Here is a 19,764-nt window from a genome sequence, read left to right on the forward strand (position 1 = left end):
CAAACGTGACTGACTGAATTGGAACTATAGACCAACATTTATTGTTGTCTTAACTTTTCTTATTGGCTGAGTTGCACTGAGGAGACTGTAGATGGGGAATAAGGGGCACTTTTGATGACTGGAGTCTATTCAAATTTAAATCTTTATCAACATTACATTTATTTAAATTTTAGGCATAATCTAAATTATATGCTTACAATAGTAAAAATAAAAAACAGACAAATACACAAAAATCACCGACTTCCTCACCGTCTCACAACTGCACAAGGTTTAGCTCTAGATGGTGCTCCTGGACCACCAAAGTGGACATTGCCTGGCCCAGGGCCCGTGCAGTGACTTTTGTCAACAATGAGGGAAATCGGTAGCCGAGCACTGGGTCAGGAGTACCCTTGAGCAGGGTATAAATCCCAAAACCAAGGTTAATTTTCTGAAGGGGTGGTGAACAGTCTAACAACAGCAAGAACTTACAAAAGCTACAGTAAACACTATATCAACACCAATGTTGGCTAGCAGGTGAGTGGAGGCAAAGCTTTGGACTTTGTTTACATTGTAGCAACAACATAAAACTTATAAATTAAATTGTTAATAGAAAACACAACTACAAATAAGTCATACTTACAAGTTGTAAGTTTGATTATAATGTTGACATAGCAGCTGCAGCTAAACCAGGGCTTGCACCCTTTTTGAGTATTCCATGGACAGAGATTATTTAAATATTAAAAGTAACTTATTACATTATATTAAAAGTAACACTAGGGGCCCTATTTTAAAAAAAAATTATAACATTTGTAAATTGTAAACATACAACTTATTAATAAGTTATAAAAAATAAAGTTGATGTAATCAGTCACTTGAAAAAAATTTGGAGCCTTTTTTACAGAGTAATAATGTATAAATTACTTCTATATTAACAAATAATTTATAAAATGTTGGTGTATCACTTATTAATAATTTATAAACATAGTCACGTTTTGTAAATGTTTAATTCATCCTTAATTAATCATTTATAAATGACTAAATTACATTTTTATATAATAATGGAATTAACAAAACATTTATAAATTGTTAGCATACCACTTATTAATAATTTATGAGTTACATTTTGTAAATGATTAGTAAATCATTAACGAATTACTTATAAGTAACATAACTGAACGTTATTGAAAGGGATGAAATTAGGGGCTGAATTTGAAATCACATATTATTTCATATAAATACATGGCAGGAATAGCAAGAGTAGAATGCTAGTATGGCTAATCTGAATTCAGCCAGAGTAGATCTAGGCTGGTCACCCAGTAGAAAAAGGTTGGGCACCCCTGAGCTAATGGACGTAAAGTGAAGTTATTTTGAACACAGAGGGCCCTATTTTAACGATCTGAAATGCAAGTGTCAAAGCGTGAACTTTGTGCAAGTAACTTTGTGGGTGGGTCTCAGCGCTTTTGCTATTTTCCCGGCGGGATAAATGGCTCTTGCGCCTGGCGCAAATCTAAAATGGGTTGGTCTGAAGTAGCTTCATTATTCATGGATGTGGTTTGGGCGTAACGTCAATAAACCAATCAGAGCGTCATCCAACATTCCCTTTAAAAGCAGGTGTGCAAGTTCCATAATGGATTGCTATTATTATGGCGTATTTACCAGACGCACACCAGGAGCGGTTCACAGCCGGGGAGACTGATGTTCTTAGTGAAAGACAGAGAAGTTGTGTTGTATGGGGATGGGAGAAACCCACCCAAAATAGCGTCGGTTAAACAGGAGTCGGTTAAACATTTTTTTCAGTTTTTCAGTCGATTTTTTTTCCTGGTTCTTGACGGACAAACCAATTTGTCAGATGTCCTTATATACATATTTGTCTTGCCACTATTGGGCTAGATTTATGGCTATTTTTTCACATCTTCGTGGCAGACCACAATGATTTCCGTCATCTCGTGTTAATATTTTTTTAGTGTAACAATTTATGATTTGCAAAAATAACTGTTGCATCTGTGTAGATTACATGAGAAAGTGTATGCGCGTTGTGCACGCTATACATTTTGGTCAAGCATGCGCCCTTAAAATAGCATAATGAACAACGCGCAACGTGCCGCTGACTTTAGACTAGGTTTTTTCTGGTCAGTGACGCAATTGTTTAATGGAAAAGCAAAATAGCACCAGGGATTGTTTGCGCCAGAACACGCCTCCTTTTTTTGCGCTGAACCGCCCAGGGAGCGCAAGTTCATTCACTAGTTTAGCGACGTGCTTCTGTGGAGGGGAAAGCACGCTTTGCATGGGTGTAAAATAGGAATGACACATGCATCGGTTTACAAAGTCAATTGCGCTGGGTGCAAGATAGGGCCCTAAACAATCACTACATGTACAGTACAGGCCAAAAGTTTGGACACATTACTATTTGTAATGTTTTTGAAAGAAGTTTCTTCTGCTCATCAAGCCTGTATTTATTTAATCAAAAATACAGAAAAAAAATGTAATATTGTGGATATAAAATATTTGGTTTTCAATTTATTATACTTTAAATAATAATTTATTTCTGTGATCCAAAGCTGAATTTTCAGGATCGTTCCTCCAGTCTTCAGTGTCATATGTGGCATCCAGTCTATCACATGATCCTTCAAAAATCATTCTAATATTCAGATTTATTATGAGTGTTGGAAACAGTTCTGCTGCCTAATATATTTGATGAATAAAAGGTTCAAAAGAACTGCATTTATTCTGATAAAATCATATTTTCAAATAATATAATTATTCTGTATTATAATTTTTTGTATCAATTTAACACACCCTTGCTGAATGAAATAATTGATTTATTTCAACAAAAAAAAAAAAAAAAAAAAAAATGACTGACCCCAAATTACTGAGCAGTAGTGTTGGTACAAAAGATTTATATTTTTAAAAAATTTGCTTCTTTTTTTATTTTTTATTTTATTATTATTCATCAAAGTATTATTAAAAAAAGTATCACAGGTTATGAAAAAATATTAAGCAGCAGAACTGTTTCCAACTTTGAAAATTAATCATCATGTTAGAATGATTTCTGAAGGATCATGTGACACTGAATACTGGAGGAATGATATAGAAAATTCAGCATTACATCACATAAATAAATGATCATTTAAAGTATAATACATTGAAAACCAATTATTTTAAATTGTAATAATATATCACAATATTCATTTTTTTCTGTATTTTTGATCAAATAAATGCAGGCTTGATGAGCAGAAGAAACTTCTTTCAAAAATATTACAAATAGTAATGTGTCCAAACTTTTGGCCTGTACTGTATCTCAATATATCTTTAATTTGTTGTGGTGTGATGTGAGCTGGAACTGAGAGGCTCTTAAACATTATTGCTCAACACAGCATGACCAAATACTCTTGCTGTCAGAGTGGAGCAAAGGTGAAAAAATTAGTTTTGCAATGATACTCCAAGGCAACAAAGAGAGGAGACAAGCAGATTTAATGTAAATCCAGAACAATACCAGAGATAACACGGAGCAAAAGATCTTGCTTTAAGGTAATATTACTGTCTTAAGATTTCTTGTAATATAGTTTTTTTTCCTTCTTTTTTTTAAATACCTATTGAAGTCAAGAAATTGAATAAGATCTATCCTTATTATGTGTTCAGATTTAAAAGAGACTTTTAGCTTTACAATAAATTTAAAACTTATAATGTATTAAACATATATATATATATTGTTTAATACATTATGTTATATGTTGTATTAATGGACAGAAACTAGATGGTCTGTTCACAGTAGTATCAGTGTCCTCTTGTCCTGTGTGTATTATAAATGCATTTAGACAGTGCTGTTTATGTCCCTGTTTCTTACTGGGGTAAGCCATCGCTAGCCTTTGATCATCTACAGTAAAGGTGTGATATTTTTAATGGTATTTATTTACTTATGTAATGCTTTCTGTAATTTTAAAGGTTACTGGAGCTATACGGTTGATTCCAATGGACAATGCCAAGAAATCTCTTCATGTGTTCTCAGCCTCCCTGTCAAAGTAACAGTTTTGGCATTATGATTGTCCTTTTAAATGCCATTTTTATTCTATTATTACATAATAGAATAAGCTTCTTTATAGTTGTTTGTGTAAATCTGAGATTTCAAGCAAGCCATTCTGTGCCTAAGTGTGTGTGTGTGTGTGTGTGTGTGTGTGTGTGTGTGTGTGTGTGTGTGTGTGTGTGTGTGTGTGTGTGTGTGTGTGTGTGTGTGTGCGTGTGTGTGTGTGTGTGTGTGTGTCACCACAGATGCATATCAGCCTGTGGATCTATGACGCAGCAGCTCTTACCACGTTGGACTCAGCAAGCCAGACCCTTCCGGGTCATCGACGCTGATCGCTCTATTAAGAAAGGCATCATGGCGGGTGACCTGAGAGACCTCCGGAACAAGGTGAGGACATGAATTAAAAGGGCCAGAGAAAAGAAATAAATCTTTGTTTCTTTAATATTTTTTTATCTTTGAAAGAAGATTTTAAAGTGTATGCTTGCCTATTCTGTCTGCATGATCTGGGGCCATTTTCACAAAATATCTTAAGGCTAAAAGTAGCTCCTAATTTGCCAATTTAGGAGAAACTCTTGAAAATAATGGGCATGTCGGTGCTAATGTAAGGACTCCTACATTTTTGCTCTAAGAGTATTTCTCAAAGCATTTTAGTGCTAAAATCAGCTCCTAAATCTGTCAAAAGGACTCCTCACACTGTAAAAAATGTACTGTAGAATTTACAGGAATTTACTGGCAAAAAAGTTGCCAATAAAATCCTGTAAAAATGTTATTTATTGCTGTAAAATTGATTACAGTATAATACTGCAAATCAGTTTACAGCTAATTAGTGTATGTGAAATACAGTAATTTTTTGTGTTTTTTACAGTAAAATTGAATTAAACTTGTATTTTATTTTACAGCAATATTTTGTATTTTCACTAAAGTACAGTATTTACCTGGCAACAAAGTTGCCAATAAAATCCTGTAAATATTTTTTACAGCATTGTTTTGTAACTTCACTAAAGTACAGTATTTACCTGGCAACAAAGTTGCCAATAAAATCCTGTAAAAAAAATTACAGCATTGTTTTGTAACTTCACTAAAGTACAGCATTTACCTGGCAACAAAGTTGCCAATAAAATCCTGTAAATATTTTTACAGGATTTTTTTGTAATTTCACAAAAGTACAGTATTTACCTGGCAACTAAAGTTGCCAATAAAATCCTGTAAATACCCCCATAATCTAAGATGATGTTTGTAATAGTTTAACATTAAAAAATAATGAAAATAATAATTTTAACAGTAAACTGTAAATTACTGATTTAAATGCAGAATAAACACTATCTGAATACATTTACCAATGGAGAAAAAAACAAAGTCAAGGGTGTTACAAGTAAATATTTATTAAAACTAGCATTGCAAGGCAACAATTTCAGTCTTCTGAAACTGTTAAAATCTTACTATAAAAATTACATAGTATTACAAAATAACCACAAAGTAACAAAGTAAAAAGAACTACAACCATTTTAGTGCATATTTTGAGTAGAATATTAACTTTCAATAAAAATGAAAGTCAATCAAAAAGTTTTTATCCTATTGAATTCACTGCAACGTCTTTTCTTTTTAAAGAAAAGCATTAAAATAAAATGCTAAAATTAACATTATTCCACAAATTCTGTTGTTTGAGCTTATCTTCTTTTAAACTAAGAATATTTCATCAAAAGACAACTTAATATATACATACTTAAAGTTCATTAACCTTCATGAGCAACACATGAGGGTTGACTTGTTCCTATCTGAGTCCTTTCCACTTGTTTTGCCTCTGTGCTTGTTGTCTTGGCTCCAGGCAGTGAGTGATTTGATTCCAACAAAACATCTGCACAAAAATATAAGAAAAAACTTTTGATTTTTTTTTTTTTAAAAGGAATAAAACTAGCTCAATAAAATAAACAAATACAATACATCAGCATTTGTTGCACTACTAATGTATGAAGTACTGGTAAATGGTTAGCCCAAAATTGAAAATGTTGTCATTTACTCACCCTCATGTCGTTCCAAAACCATAAGCCTTTTGATCATCTTCAGAACACAAATGAAGATATTTTTTGATGAAATCTGAGAGCTAATTTCCCTCCACTGACAGTACACAACTACCACTTTCAAGGTCCAGAAAGTTAGTTAAGACAACATTAAAGTAATCCATAACTCCAGTGGTTTAGCCTGAATTTTATTAAGCAAATCGAGTGCTTTGTTTGTGCAAAAATAAAATATTATACAAAATATTATTTTCCAACGCATGTTCACAAGAGCACCTCAACGCATGCGTGTTGTGTTGACACGAGAGCGGACGTTGTTACATGAATTTAAAGTGGTAAATTATGTTTTTATACACAAATAAACTTACACTTACATCGCTTCATAAAATTAAGGTTTAACCGATGAAGTCACATCTTTCTAAAGTTTGAAAGGGATAGTTATTGACTATTAATGGAGGGAGAGAAAGATCTCACATTTCATCAAAAATATCTTAATTTTTGTTCTGAAGATGAACAAAAGTCTTACGGGTTTGGAATGACATGAGGGAGAGTAATTAATGACAGAATTTAAATTTTGGGGGGATCTAACTGTTTATCATACAGTACACACATTTAAATGTACCAGTAATCAAACCAAGTAACCTTGTTTTAGAAATAAAAGTAGTGAAGTAAAGCATGTTACCTTTGAAAAAGATTCAAGTGTGCAAAAGATGCCTGCTCCCGGGACACCATACTGAAGTTGAAATAAATCCAGCCACAAAGCTGAGGAAGTCACATGTGAAGTCACAACCCAGCAAACACAGCAACGTTGTAAAAACGTTTTTTTCATGTTGTGAAAAGGTCGCGATAACGTTTTTATCCGACGTATTTAATACGACAGATGTCGGGTTTTTTTCACATTATAAATACGTTTTCCCACAACGTTGCAGAAACGTACTTATAACGTCTTTATCACGTTGCCACGTCTCCTTGTAACGTTGCAGAAATGTCTTTATCACGTTACCGCGTCTACTTGCAACGTTGCAGAAACATATTTATAACGTTTTTTATCACCTTACCATATCCTCTCCTTCCAACGTTGCAAAAATGTGTTTATAACGTTTTTGTCACCTACCACGTCCATCTCCTTCCAACGTTGTAGAAACGTACCACATTCAAACTGGTTCTTTACTTCACACATGCTGTGATCAAAATGTTTTTTTGTTGTTGTTTTTTTACTGTTATCTTTAATATAAAAACAATATTATAACTACAGTAAGAAAAATATATTGTGGTCTTTTTAGATCTCTGTATAATTTGTCAAGGCTAATCACACGTTATAATATTTCTTAATATTCAGCTTATTAATAGCGCTTTTTACATTTCACCTTACCTGTAGGCCTTACCTTCTAATCTAAAGATCTAAAGATCTTGATCTAAATCTGTATGACTTTCATTTGTTAAACACAAAGGGAGGTGTTAATGTTTACCTTAAGTCAGGAGATATTAAGCATAATGTTCCTTATACACTATTCACTTTTTTGAACAAAAGAAAGTGAATAAGAAACATTAACTTGAATGTCTAACAAACAACCACAGAAAAGTTACATGATAACAGCTTTTTCATTTTTAGTAGAGATAATGTAAATTGAAATCCTTGAGATAATTGTAGAAGACTACAATTAAAGCTCTCATTAATAATAATAAAAAATTCTAAACAGATAAATAAAAATACCGGTATGCCAATAAAACAAAATGGTACAAATAAAGTACAGCACATGCAAATCATGCAATGACTGGGAATTTAAATAAGAACATGAACAAAAAAATGTAGAGAAAAATCCATAAAAATTCAGTGCACAGATGTTATAACAAAAGAGATTAATCTATAAAATGTAAATTCTCATTTTAACTAATTACAGATTATGTTATTGCATATGTTATTTTACTGCAATCTGTTTTTTTTCTAATCTAAATCTAATCTAATCTAAAACCAATGCTTATATTTTAAGGATTTTTTTTCAACACAAATTACAGATAAGGCATCCAAAATACAATTTACAACTTATTAATATATATTATTATTATGTAAAATTTATATTAGCTATAGAGACAGAGCGACATACATCATAATATGAAAGCCACGCCCACCGGGGGGGGGGGGGGGGGGGGGGACTGTCTCCATTGACTTTCTATTGCGGGAAGCGACCTCCTTGTCATTTCAGACCTATTACAAAAGAACAAACAATGTCTAAAAGCTGATGTGTGACAAGGTGTACAGAAAACAAGCTAAAAACCCCAGGAACAAAAACCCAGAAGTTTTTATAAGCTGTTGACCCCAAAAAAACAACGAGTGTTTAAAGACTAAAGTGGATACAGGCACTTGAGACAGAGCGCGACATGCTATATTACACTGAGAACTACACACACTGGAGGGGAAAGTAATCAGCGACAGGAAATATAATATATAATATATAAAACTGACATTTGGATATTTAACAAAAGGTTTACTGCACACGTAGGCATATGGAGTGTCAGGATCCCAAAATTGAACCATTCTTCTTGCTGAAGCTTCACGTCTTATTGCCTGTATCCACTTTTGTCCTTAAACGCTTGTTTTTTGGGGTCGACAGCTTATAAAAACGTAGTTATGTGTTTTTTACCTTGTGTGCTGCACACCTTGTCACATATCAGCTTTTAGACATTGCCGTTTTTGTTATAAGTAAAAAAAGACGAGGTGACCGCTTCACGCAACACAAAATCAATGGAGAGCGTTGGAATGTTTCCTCCCCGGTGTGGGCGTGGCCTAAATACGCTCTGTCTCTATTATTGTTCAATAAATAATATTTTATAATATTGGCATACCTGATTTTGAGAAACAGTCAAGTGTTTTAGTCTGTTTCACACTGGTACACTAAATAGATGTATTATAGCAAACAAAGTTTAGTCGTGTTCCTGAGTAATATCTGCAAGCACCTAATTCTGCAGAGAACATATAATACACCATTAGACAGCAATCCATATGAGAGAGAAGTCTGGTCTGGAAGGTGGATCTGGAACCGACTTCTGTCCAGGTTTTCACAACATCTCTTGTTTATCCGTCTTCACAAACTGCCCTGAAATACAATTCAAACATCAACAAGGATTGTTATAAATATAATGTGAGGTTCGTACATTCACAATGCTCATTTGGCCTCGGTGGTGAAGTGTGCAGAAAATTCTGCCGGACTGAAATTTAGTCTTTTAGTCTTACCCTTCTTATACTAATGGTAACAAATTTATAACACAACAATAATTCACTCTCAAAACTACCTCTCTTTAATACTGCAAATACCACGTAGAGCCAAACATGGATGAAATCACAGAATCCAGTCACAAATGGAATTTACTGTATTAAGCAGAACGTTACAGAATTTGGAAATATTCTTTATGTATAAATCAAAATAAGGGCTCTACAATGAATCAGATATTGATACAGACTAGTGTCTGAATATGAAAGCTCAAAAAGACTGGAACTGAAATCTGAAGTCTTTGTTCTGCCATGTCTATAGTATGTAAATAACTACTACTACTTAAACCGAAGCACGCCAGACACTCGTGATGATTTCAGTATCTACTGTCTCCCTATACATATGCACACATGAACTGCATCTGCAAAGTTGATCTCAGAGTTAATTAATGAACATTTAACCATTTAATTTGCTAGAATTATCAACATATACACACAGGAATGTATGTATGTTTGTATGTATGTATGTATGTTTTACTTACAAGTCAGATGGTTCATAGTGCTGGACAGCCATCACAATCTAGGAACATAAACAATTTGTCACAGAGCCAACAATAAGTGGTAAACTATACAATGTCACTCAAGTAGGTTTATTAGAAATAAATAAACTAGTGCATAGGTGAAAATACAGCAAAAAAAAAAAAGGTTAATATACAGGATATATATAATATATAATATCGTAAGATACCAGAATTTACGTTTAGGTTTTACAGATGCATGGTTATATACGTGGTCAATACTTGTTTACTATGAAAGATCAAACATGTTTGAAATAGCGCATGTGAGTGACGTCACCGAGTCACGTAAAGTGCAAACTGTTTGGTTAAATACTTAAATTAACGTTCCTTTCATTCAACCATTGGCAAATGGCCAGCAAAACATTAACAAAACCTCTTATCTACACATAATATGGAATTAAAAGCCCAAACTTTCATAAATAAGAGCTCAGGGCTATAGTTAGCCTAACGTTACCTCTCAATTAGCCTAACGGTTAAGAGGCTAACGGACTTTTTCCGAAGACACTAAACCATTTCTTTACAGTAAATATTCAACAGAAGCGTGTTAGAAAGTGTCAAGAACAGTTGTATGTATTATATGTGTAATATTAGGGACTAAACTTACCTGAAATTAGTGAAAACAACAGTGACAGACGGAGCTTTGCTGCTTGTTGTCAGACGAGCTGCCCCGTTTCCATGGTAATTCCATCCGCTCCAGTTTAAAAGCGACTTTAAAAGCGACTTTAAAAGCGCACGCACATTAAACGTCATGCGTAATTTGTGCAGTGTTGCGTTTACATGAATACATATTTTTATACTGAAGTATAATGTCCCGATAGTTAAGTAGGCCACCGTTTAAGTGGAAACTGCAGCCTATATGCCTACGTAAAACTTTAAATGGAATGAGAATGAAAGCTTGTATAATATAATATAATATAATATAATATAATATAATATAATATAATATAATATAATATAATATAATACTCTAATATAGCTATTCTATCAGTTAAATGAGCACCTTAAAGTATATTCACAACATTGATATAGAATGCTCAGCTCTGCATCAGCCTCATCTGTTACTCGATCAGTCACTGAATCGTTGATGTTAAAATGTTACTGTCACGTTCTGTTTATATTCTGTGTATATTTTTCACAAACAGAACGTAGGCCTACCGTTGGAGGTTTGGCATATGGTTGTATTTTGGTACTACCATGACGTTTTTAAAACGTTTTATTCCAACGTTCAGATCACGTTATTTTAACACCTGAATAAAACGTCTACCAAAGGTTGTAGTTTGGTCTAGTTTAGTTTTCGTAGTAGACAAACGTGATATTTACGTTTTTTTGACTACTTAAAGAAAACGTCCCAGGTTGGTATTTTCACAACGTTTTTAAAACGTTTTTTTCCAACGTGCAGATAACGTTATTTTAACACCTGAATAAAACGTCTCCCAAAAGTTGTAGTTTGGTCTAGTTTTGTTTTCGTAGAAAACAAACGTGATATTTACGTTTTTTTGACTACTTAAAGAAAACGTCCCAGGTTGGTATTTTCACAACGTTTTTAAAACGTTTTATTTTGGTTACATTATTTTTCTATTTTAAAAAACGTTTTTAAAACGTCTTTAAAACGTTGTACTACAACATTACCTAATTGCAACCAGAATACAACGTTGTGGAAAGTTGTAAAAACATTTTGTGTTTGCTGGGAACCACCTGACCCTTGAATAGCCATCATCTGCGGGGTTCACCTGAAATGAATAAATAAAAGCAATAATGTAACCTACAATATAACAGTAGTATTTCAGTATGAAATGTAATCTAAAATACAATAGCTTATCAAATGATTTACAATAGAATTAATAATAATTTACAATTGCCTACCTATATAATAAGTTTCAGAAACGTGTAATGTCAAACTTTTCTCCACATCATCTGCTGTTCTTTGCACCTAAAACAAAAAGATAGTGAATTTTTTAATGCATTTCTATTATGAGATCAAAATACACTCCCGAAAAATGCATAATGTTTATTATTATACAGTTTAGTTACAGTGATACATAGCATAGAGTAGAAGCAGAATGTTATTGCTATGGTGCAGACACAATTTCTCATTTACATGTAGGTTTTAATTTGAGATCGATATGGGACAGTTAACACAAGGGAACAACCAAGTAGAAATGTCACATATTTTGCTGTTCGTCAGTTATTTCAAAAGAAAGATACTATGACAGTCGTTCGCAAAGGGTTTTACTTTAAATGTTCTCAATAAGAATATTAAACTGGCGAAATGAGAAAATGCATTATTTAATCATGCTTTGATCGCATTTTCTTATGTTTGTCGTCAGCTGAAGCTTACCGCACGTCATTTTGTCTCCTCTCATTTGAAATGATATGAGAACGAGTGCTCTCTCGACAAGAAGTTCACTTAACTAAATACATAGCGAAATGAAACCATAAACTGCAGTAGCCTATTCATCCATGTTAAATAATATTATATAATGTCTATTAATGTCGTTTTTCGTCGATGCTTTTACCTTGTTCGTCTTCGTCTTCGTCTCACCATGGGGTAGGCTACCGAGTCAAAAAGCCTCGCGCCTGAAAGAAAAATCTTAAAGTTAAACGACGTTACGTTTCTAACCAAACGTTATGTATGGGGAAACATATTGACGTTGACAACTTTTACATGTAACTTCTAAACGTCGTGTTAGCAAGATATTGTGACATGATATTGCTTATACATTAAATTAAATAAATATAAAAGAGTATACTTCTAGAACTTACCAGGAATTATGAATAATGCCTCTAATCTTCAATGGTTGCGCTGCTCCAGTCAACATAGATTTCAACGATGCCCGCGCTATCCCATAATGCCACAGCACAGTAAGTTATTGTGAAAACGCATAAGCTACAGAAACAACACCTCCTTCTTGTAAATGAATTACAGTTGACATGGAAATATACAGTTAAGAACTGTAAAACAATTATTTACCCATAATGCATTGCGAATTACAGCTGCATCTTGTAAAATGCTTAAACAGTAATATTCTGTAACATTTTGCTGTAAAAACTACAGCAATTTGTTACAGTGCAGTCACTACGACCAAATCACAAACAATCCTAAAAGGGCTGTTGGCGGCAATCCGCCCAAATACACCGTACACTATTGAGGTAATAGGCGATTTTCTTTATAAAAGCAATGCATATTTTTGCGATGACATAGCATTAAGGTTAATTTATGTACACACAAAATACATTAAATGATGAATCATCGGCATCAATAGCATCAATTTATAGGAAACTACAATAATTCCAGTAGCAATGGAAGGCAGCATAAGTCACTAACAGAGACCCGTCCCTATCAGCCAATCACTTTGGGCATAGTTAGTAAGCGGGTTAACATCATCCATAGCAACGAAGTCACCTCTGCCCTTTCTTAGCTTAAGACTTCTCTCTATTCCTTAGAGTTAGTCTCACTCTCAACAGCTTTGTGGGTAGGTTTAAATAGGTTTTAAACTCTTACCAAATAACTTTTACTGCTATTTAGGAAAACCTCTCGGTTACGTATGTAACCCTCATGCCCTGAAGGAGGGAATGGAGACGTACGTCGAACTTAGACTGACGAATGGGGATCACTTCTGTGAGCCCCTATCAGCTTCGAGATTTAGAAAACGGGCCAATGAACATTGGCTTGCGTACTTTGCATATCGCACCCCGCCCCGCTGCGCGGGTATAAAGCGGAAGCGATCACCACACCATTGTTTTTCACTGAGGAGCCGAACAGAGGCTCGAACTGCAGTGATGGTACAGCAACCGTGGCAACGGGACGTACGTCTCCGTTCCCTCCTTCAGGGAATGAGGGTTACATACGTAACCGAGACGTTCCCTTTCAGTCGGTCACGTTCGATGTACGTCGGACTTAGACCGACAAATGGGAATCCCTATGGAAAACGCCACAGTTACTACCACTTCCAGCGCCCTGCCGGAGTCCCTCGGACCCCGTCTCAGCGGGCGGGAAATTTCCTCTAGGGAGAGCCCTACTCCTATCCCACAAGACTCAACAGTGTACTACTGGATAACGCTGGGAAAGCGTGCCCCTGGAGGCCGCTGTGGAAGCCACACTCCCCCGAACGTGTGGAAATTACATGTATGGACTGGCCGTGGGCAGTGCTACATACGGGAGTCCCAGGGGTGGCCCCTGGCCCTGATGGGAGGGGGACAGTCACCGCATTGAGACGGCAGAGCGGTCAGACTGCCGCGGGTTGCGGAGGACTCGACAGGGTTCGCCATGCTGGGAAACTCGACTGGAGCATATAAGCGCACATGTCCGTTCCATGAGGAAGGGAGCGGCTCAGCAAGCAGACACTAGAATGGGCACTTCGGTGCTACCGACTCTGATGAGTGAGTACACGGGAAGATACTGGTTCTACATGTAGATTGCAGGATGCAGATTTAATCTCCTCGCACCCCTCAGGAACCTGACGATCAGGTTGTGCTTCCCTAAAGACTTACCTTCTACTAGTGCGTGATGGGCAGTGATAGCGGCCACATACACCTTGAGGGTGGAGGGAGACAGCCTTCTCTCCAACCCATCCTGTAGGAAGGAAAGCACGGCCCTGACCGAACATCTTCGGGGGTCTTCTCGATGAGAAGAGCACCAGTCGATGGACAGGTTCCACTTAAACGCATGGAGGTGCCTCGTAGAGGGAGCTCTAGCGGAAGCGATGGTGTCTGCCACAGCCTGTGGCAGGCCACCTAGAATCTCTGCGTCCTGTCCCGGGACCATGGGTGCCAGAGGGTTTCCGTCTCTGAGAAAGGGTGTCCTTCCTCAGAGGAATGGGCCAAGGAGGTGCTGTCGCAAGGAGCACTAGTTCCCGGAACCATGTCAACAGGACCTGCGCCTCGTCCTCCCTGACCATCCACAGTTTCTGTGCAAGAAGGCTCACTGGGGAAAATGCATTTTAGTGTAGGCCCCGGGGCCAGCTGTGTGCCAGCTCCTCCGTGCCGAGGGTCCCCTCGGTCAGGGAATAAAACCACTGGCAATGGGCCGTGTCCGGGGCGGCAAACAGGTCTACCTGTGCGGTCCCGAAGCGATCCCAAATCAGCTAGACCACCTGGGGATGGAGTCTCCACTCTCCCGGAAGCACTGGCTGCCGTGAGGGCTCGTCGGCCGCACGCTTGAGCCGGCCCGGAATGTGAGTGGCACAAAGTGACCTCAGATACTTCAGACTCCATAACAGGAGGTGGCGGGCGAGTTGTGACATGCGACAGGAGCATAGACCACCCTGTCTGTTGATGTACGCTACAACCGCTGTGCTGTCCATACGGACCAGAACGTGCTTGCCCTGGAGCGGCGTCCTGACTGCTGACAACTAGGCAGTTGATGTGCCATTGCAGTTGAGGCCCCATCCGCACACCTGCATCCGCAAGCCCATTGTACGTGGCACCCCAGTCGATGGATGAGGCATCTGTGGAGACAATCGGATGCCTGGATACCTGTTCTAGGGGCACCCCCGCCCGTAGAAACACAGGGTCCGACCATGGGCTGAAGGTTTAGCGGCATCTCGGTGTAACTAAGACACGGAGGGATCCGCTGTGCCACGCCCACCTCGGGACTCGGCCGTGTAGCCAGCGTTGAAGCGGTCTCATATGAAGCACCCTGAGTGGCGTGCCTGCCATATGCCCTAGGAGCCTCTGAAATTGTTTCAGTGGGACGGCCATCCTGCATTTGAATGAATTCAAGCAGTTCAACACCGACTGGACGCGCTCCTCGGTGAGGTGCGCTGTCAGGGCGACCGAATCCAGCTCCATACCGGGAAAACGAAACCTCTGCGTCGGGCAGGGATTGCTCTTCTCCCAGTTGACCTGAAGCCCCCACTGGCTGAGGTGCTCGAGCACCAAAAGCCCGAAGGGTGGGACCTCATACTAATATGCTCGTTCACCGAACACAGAGTGTGGAAACAGTCTGTGTTGCAGAAGAACCGAGACATGAAAGTACGAGTCCTTCAGGTTGATTGCTGCAGGCCAATCTCGGGAACGGATGCGTCAGAGGACGCGTTCCTGCGTTAACATTATTACCGGTAGCCTGAGGACCGGTTCAAGAACCGCAGATCCAATATCGGCCGTAACCTGCCGCTTTTCTTGACCTAGTCAGCTCCTAATGCACCTCCGGGAAGAAAGGCACCGGGGCGGGACGCTGAGAACCAGCACGGCCTGCCCTGAGAGACCAATCGTCCAACCTAGAAGGTTCGGGACGTGGTGAAGGGTTCCACTCAAACCCGACCTTTTCGGTGAAAGCATAGCCATCAACTCCGGGTCCGACTCGACCATTGCCACTCTCAGATACTCTCCAATCAACATCTGTTCGTCCACGGGTGCCCCAAAAGACACCGGTTCTCCCGGAAGCACCACCAGTTGCGGCGCTCGTGAGGGATTAGGGTCCCGCGGAGGCTCACTCGACGGGTTTGTCCTAACCGTAATCCTCAGGTCACCCCGGCCATTCATCAAAGAAGGTCTATTCTGCTGGGCAGGAATAGACCTAGATTGAGCTATGGGTAGGGGGACTCCACCTTCCTGGAGGAAGGCGAGTCTCGACCTCAGCGCGGCGATAGTCATGTTCCTGCAGTGAGAACACAAACTATCCACAAATGCTGCCTCAGCGTGCTGTAAGCCCAGAAACGTGATACAGCGCTTGTGACCGTCAGCGGGCGACAGGGAACGACCGCATCCAGAAACGCACGGGTGGAAAGACATCCTGAAAAGGATAGCACGCCACCTGTGTAGCTCTTTTTGTGAGGAAAATCTGTTCTTTTAGGTGTTGAATCACCCAGGGATCGACCGCGGCAGAAATGACAGGGTTTGTGTGCAGCCTGTTTTCTGCTCTCACCAGAAAAAGGAACACGCCCACCGAACCAATTGTGTGTGGTGTGTGTGTGTGTAAGTGCAACTTGCTCAGTTTGCTGTGAAAACAGCACTTCTCTCAGCAGCAGTGAGATCGAGGTCGCACTGTCTTGTGCCATCTGGCCAACACAAGAGCGATTTCCCCCGGCACACACTTTCTCTCTCTCTCTTGCTAGATGGCAGGCAGTCAGATGCTTCACCAACGCCGTTCGGCTCCGAAGTGAATGACAATGGTGCGTGGTGATCGCTTCTGCTTTATATCCACGCAGCGGGGCGGGGTGAGATATGCAAAGCACGCACGCCAATGTTCATTGGCCCGTTTTCTATATCTCGAAGCTGATAGGGGCTCCCAGAAGTGATCCCCATTTGTCGGTCTAAGTCCAACGTACGTCGAACGTGACCAACTGAAAGGGAACTCCTAGTGGTAAGAAAATGTTTCGTGAATATGGCCCCTGGTTTTCAGCATGAGGAGAAAACATTTACAGTATGTCAGGATAATGAGTCTTATTTAATTTATTCATATTAATATTGATTAAATCAGATTTGCTGTATGTCTTAATTCTGAGACCTCTACATATTTGCTACTCCTCAAGTGCAAAATTGTTCATTGATACATACAAGATACTATATAGTCTTATATTTATTTCAAATAACACATACAATCAGTATACAATATTTCAAATTATAAAACAGTTATTATTATTTTTTTCATATTATTCATGTCTGACACGTTAACGTCGTAAACTAGGAGTTGACTAATTTCTCAGTAAAAGGATATTTTGTTAGATACATGTGATACTCTTTTTTGAAGACTTTTTTTGCACTACCCTTGATCATTTTACAGTATTGTTAGCTGCCACATTCTTTGACAACCACAGCAATCGAGGAAGAAAGAACGAGGAGATTGAAATATGAAAGTGAAACATGAAGAAACATTTGTAATTCACATGATAACAGTGAAGTCAAATGTCTAAGTATGTAAATTAAACTACATTAGATCATATAAAGTTTCCATTATTTACTTTGGCTCTTATTGTGGTCAAAATTAATTAATATCTGTGGTTATTCAAATGTTGTATACATGGTTAGGCCATGTAGAACCATCCCTAGAACAGAAGCGCTGCACGAAATTCCATCACAGTTTCTCTCCAAAGCTCAAGGAAGGCATGATTTATCCCTTCTAGGTGATGGATGTATTTCACATGCATTGTGTCAGTGCTTTAGTTTTGGATGAGGATGGAACTGGAGTAGATACAGAGGACTTTTTTCAGACCTTAAAGGACAACACTGTCCTCATGGTCTTAGGGAAAGGACAGAAGTGGGTCCCACAGCAGGTCAGTGTTTGTTCAGTTTTTTCTGGTTCTCAAATCTGATTAGCTGATAGCCTTTTCCAGCCTTCTTATAGTTTTATAATGGCTATGGTTGTTTATTGAAATATTTTTGTTATAATATTTTTGTTATAATATTTTATTTTATATTAACTCTAACTCCTCTACCATGTCAGCTAGATCTTCTACCAAAAAACCTACTGAAAAAACTCTCTCCCTTCTCTCATTATACCTATCACTCACATGATAAATAATTCAATTATGACTGGTTATGTACCGCCTGGACTGAAATGAGCCATGATCACCCCATACTTAAAACAACCTGGCCTTGATGACACAGCCCTGAGTAAGTTTAGACCAATTTCCAACCTTCCTTTTTTTGTCTAAAGTCCTAGAAAAGGTGGTCACCACACAACTGCAGTCTCACCTGGACAAAAATAATCTGCCGGAACCATTTCAGTCTGAATCTCATCCTCTCCACAGTACAGAGACTCTTCTAAGAGTAGTGAACAACCTCCTCCTCGCCTCTGATTCTGGTGCCCTTAGCCTTCTGGCCCTCTTAGATATGACTGGAGCTTTTGATAACCTTTGCCATTCTATACTCCTAACCTGTTTATCTGCGATCATTATTTCAGGAAGCTTTTTATAAAGGCAAAGTTCATATCTTTTAGATAGTCAACAATTCATTAGTATTGACAAATTCAGATCTCATTCTGTCACCTTTTCACATAGAGTGCCTCAAGGATCTTTTCTTGGTCCACTTTTATTTTTAATCTGCACACTTCCTTTGGGTCAGATCATCCGGCACCATTGTTTTAATTTCCACAGTTACGCTGACGATACACAAATCTATTTTATTGTTCAGCCTAATTCAATTTTTCCTCCCTCCTCTTTAACATCTTGCTTACACAATCTCAAAATTTGGATGCTCAAAATTACTTAAAAAAAAAAAAAAAAAAATGGAAAAAAATGAAATTCTGTTAGTAGGCCGTAAATCTCTTGATTCCTCCCAACCTGATTTCTCCATTAACATTGATGGTGTTCTGGTTCATCCCTCTTCCACTATATGCAACCTTGGTGTATTGTTTGATTCTAGGCTATGTTTTGAGTCTATTTTTTAAAAAGTCTTGTTTCCTCTTCACAATATTGTCCGGTTGAGAACCTCACTAAAGTGCAAAGAGGATGAAACTGTTGTTTATGATTTTATAATTTCCCATCTCGGTTATTGCAACTCACATCACATCACTCCTGTCGTACAACAACTACATTGGCTTGCTGTTAGTTACCACATTCAGTTTAGTTTTGGGCAGGTTTTTTCTTGGAGTGGGCAGGTTTTGTTGAGCTTTTGGGTTGGAAATCTTCGACCCAATCTGGCAACACTAGGCATTATATTTAGATCTATAGTATTACATGTTGAAAGCATGAATGCAGTGTTCTATATATAATTATTTTCACTGGTTTGATTGGGATAGTTAAAATTAAAATTCTGTCATCATTTAGTCAGCCTCAAGTTGTTTCAAACCTATGAGCGTTTCTTAGTTCTGCTGAACACAAAATCATTTTTTTTTGAAGAATGTTTGTAACCAAGCAGATATAGCAACTATTGACTACCATAGTAGGGGGGAAACACTATGGTAGTCAATGGTTGCTCTATCTGCTTGGTTACAAACATTCTTCAAAATATTTTATTTTGTGTTGAGCAGAACTAAGAAACTCATACAGATTTGGAACAACTTGAGGGAGTAAATGATGACAG

At 38.0% G+C, this 19,764-nt stretch overlaps 1 protein-coding gene and 1 long non-coding RNA gene across 3 annotated transcripts in view; one reads left to right on the plus strand and one right to left on the minus strand.

Annotated features, from left to right (window-relative positions):
- Nucleotides 1-3,366: 3,366 nt before the first annotated feature.
- cidec (cell death inducing DFFA like effector c) overlaps nt 3,367-19,764 on the plus strand; it is a 39,670-nt gene continuing 23,272 nt past the window's right edge. The window contains exons 1-4 of one of the 2 annotated variants that reach the window (XM_067459377.1): nt 3,367-3,507; nt 3,922-3,998; nt 4,246-4,387; nt 17,865-18,014. In XM_067459377.1, coding sequence (XP_067315478.1) covers nt 3,949-3,998; nt 4,246-4,387; nt 17,865-18,014 — 342 coding nt within the window. In that variant the 5' untranslated portion in view covers nt 3,367-3,507; nt 3,922-3,948. The remainder of the gene's footprint in view (nt 3,508-3,921; nt 3,999-4,245; nt 4,388-17,864; nt 18,015-19,764) is intronic. The other variant, XM_067459378.1, reaches the window with a different exon arrangement.
- Nucleotides 8,742-10,510, minus strand: LOC137094101 (uncharacterized). Its single transcript, XR_010908592.1, has 3 exons — nt 10,406-10,510; nt 9,766-9,803; nt 8,742-9,110 (listed from the first exon to the last, which is right to left on the minus strand). It is a non-coding gene; the product is annotated as an uncharacterized lncRNA (long non-coding RNA).

The sequence above is a fragment of the Pseudorasbora parva genome, chromosome 12, assembly GCF_024679245.1.
Source record: "Pseudorasbora parva isolate DD20220531a chromosome 12, ASM2467924v1, whole genome shotgun sequence".
Lineage (NCBI taxonomy): Eukaryota > Metazoa > Chordata > Actinopteri > Cypriniformes > Gobionidae > Pseudorasbora > Pseudorasbora parva.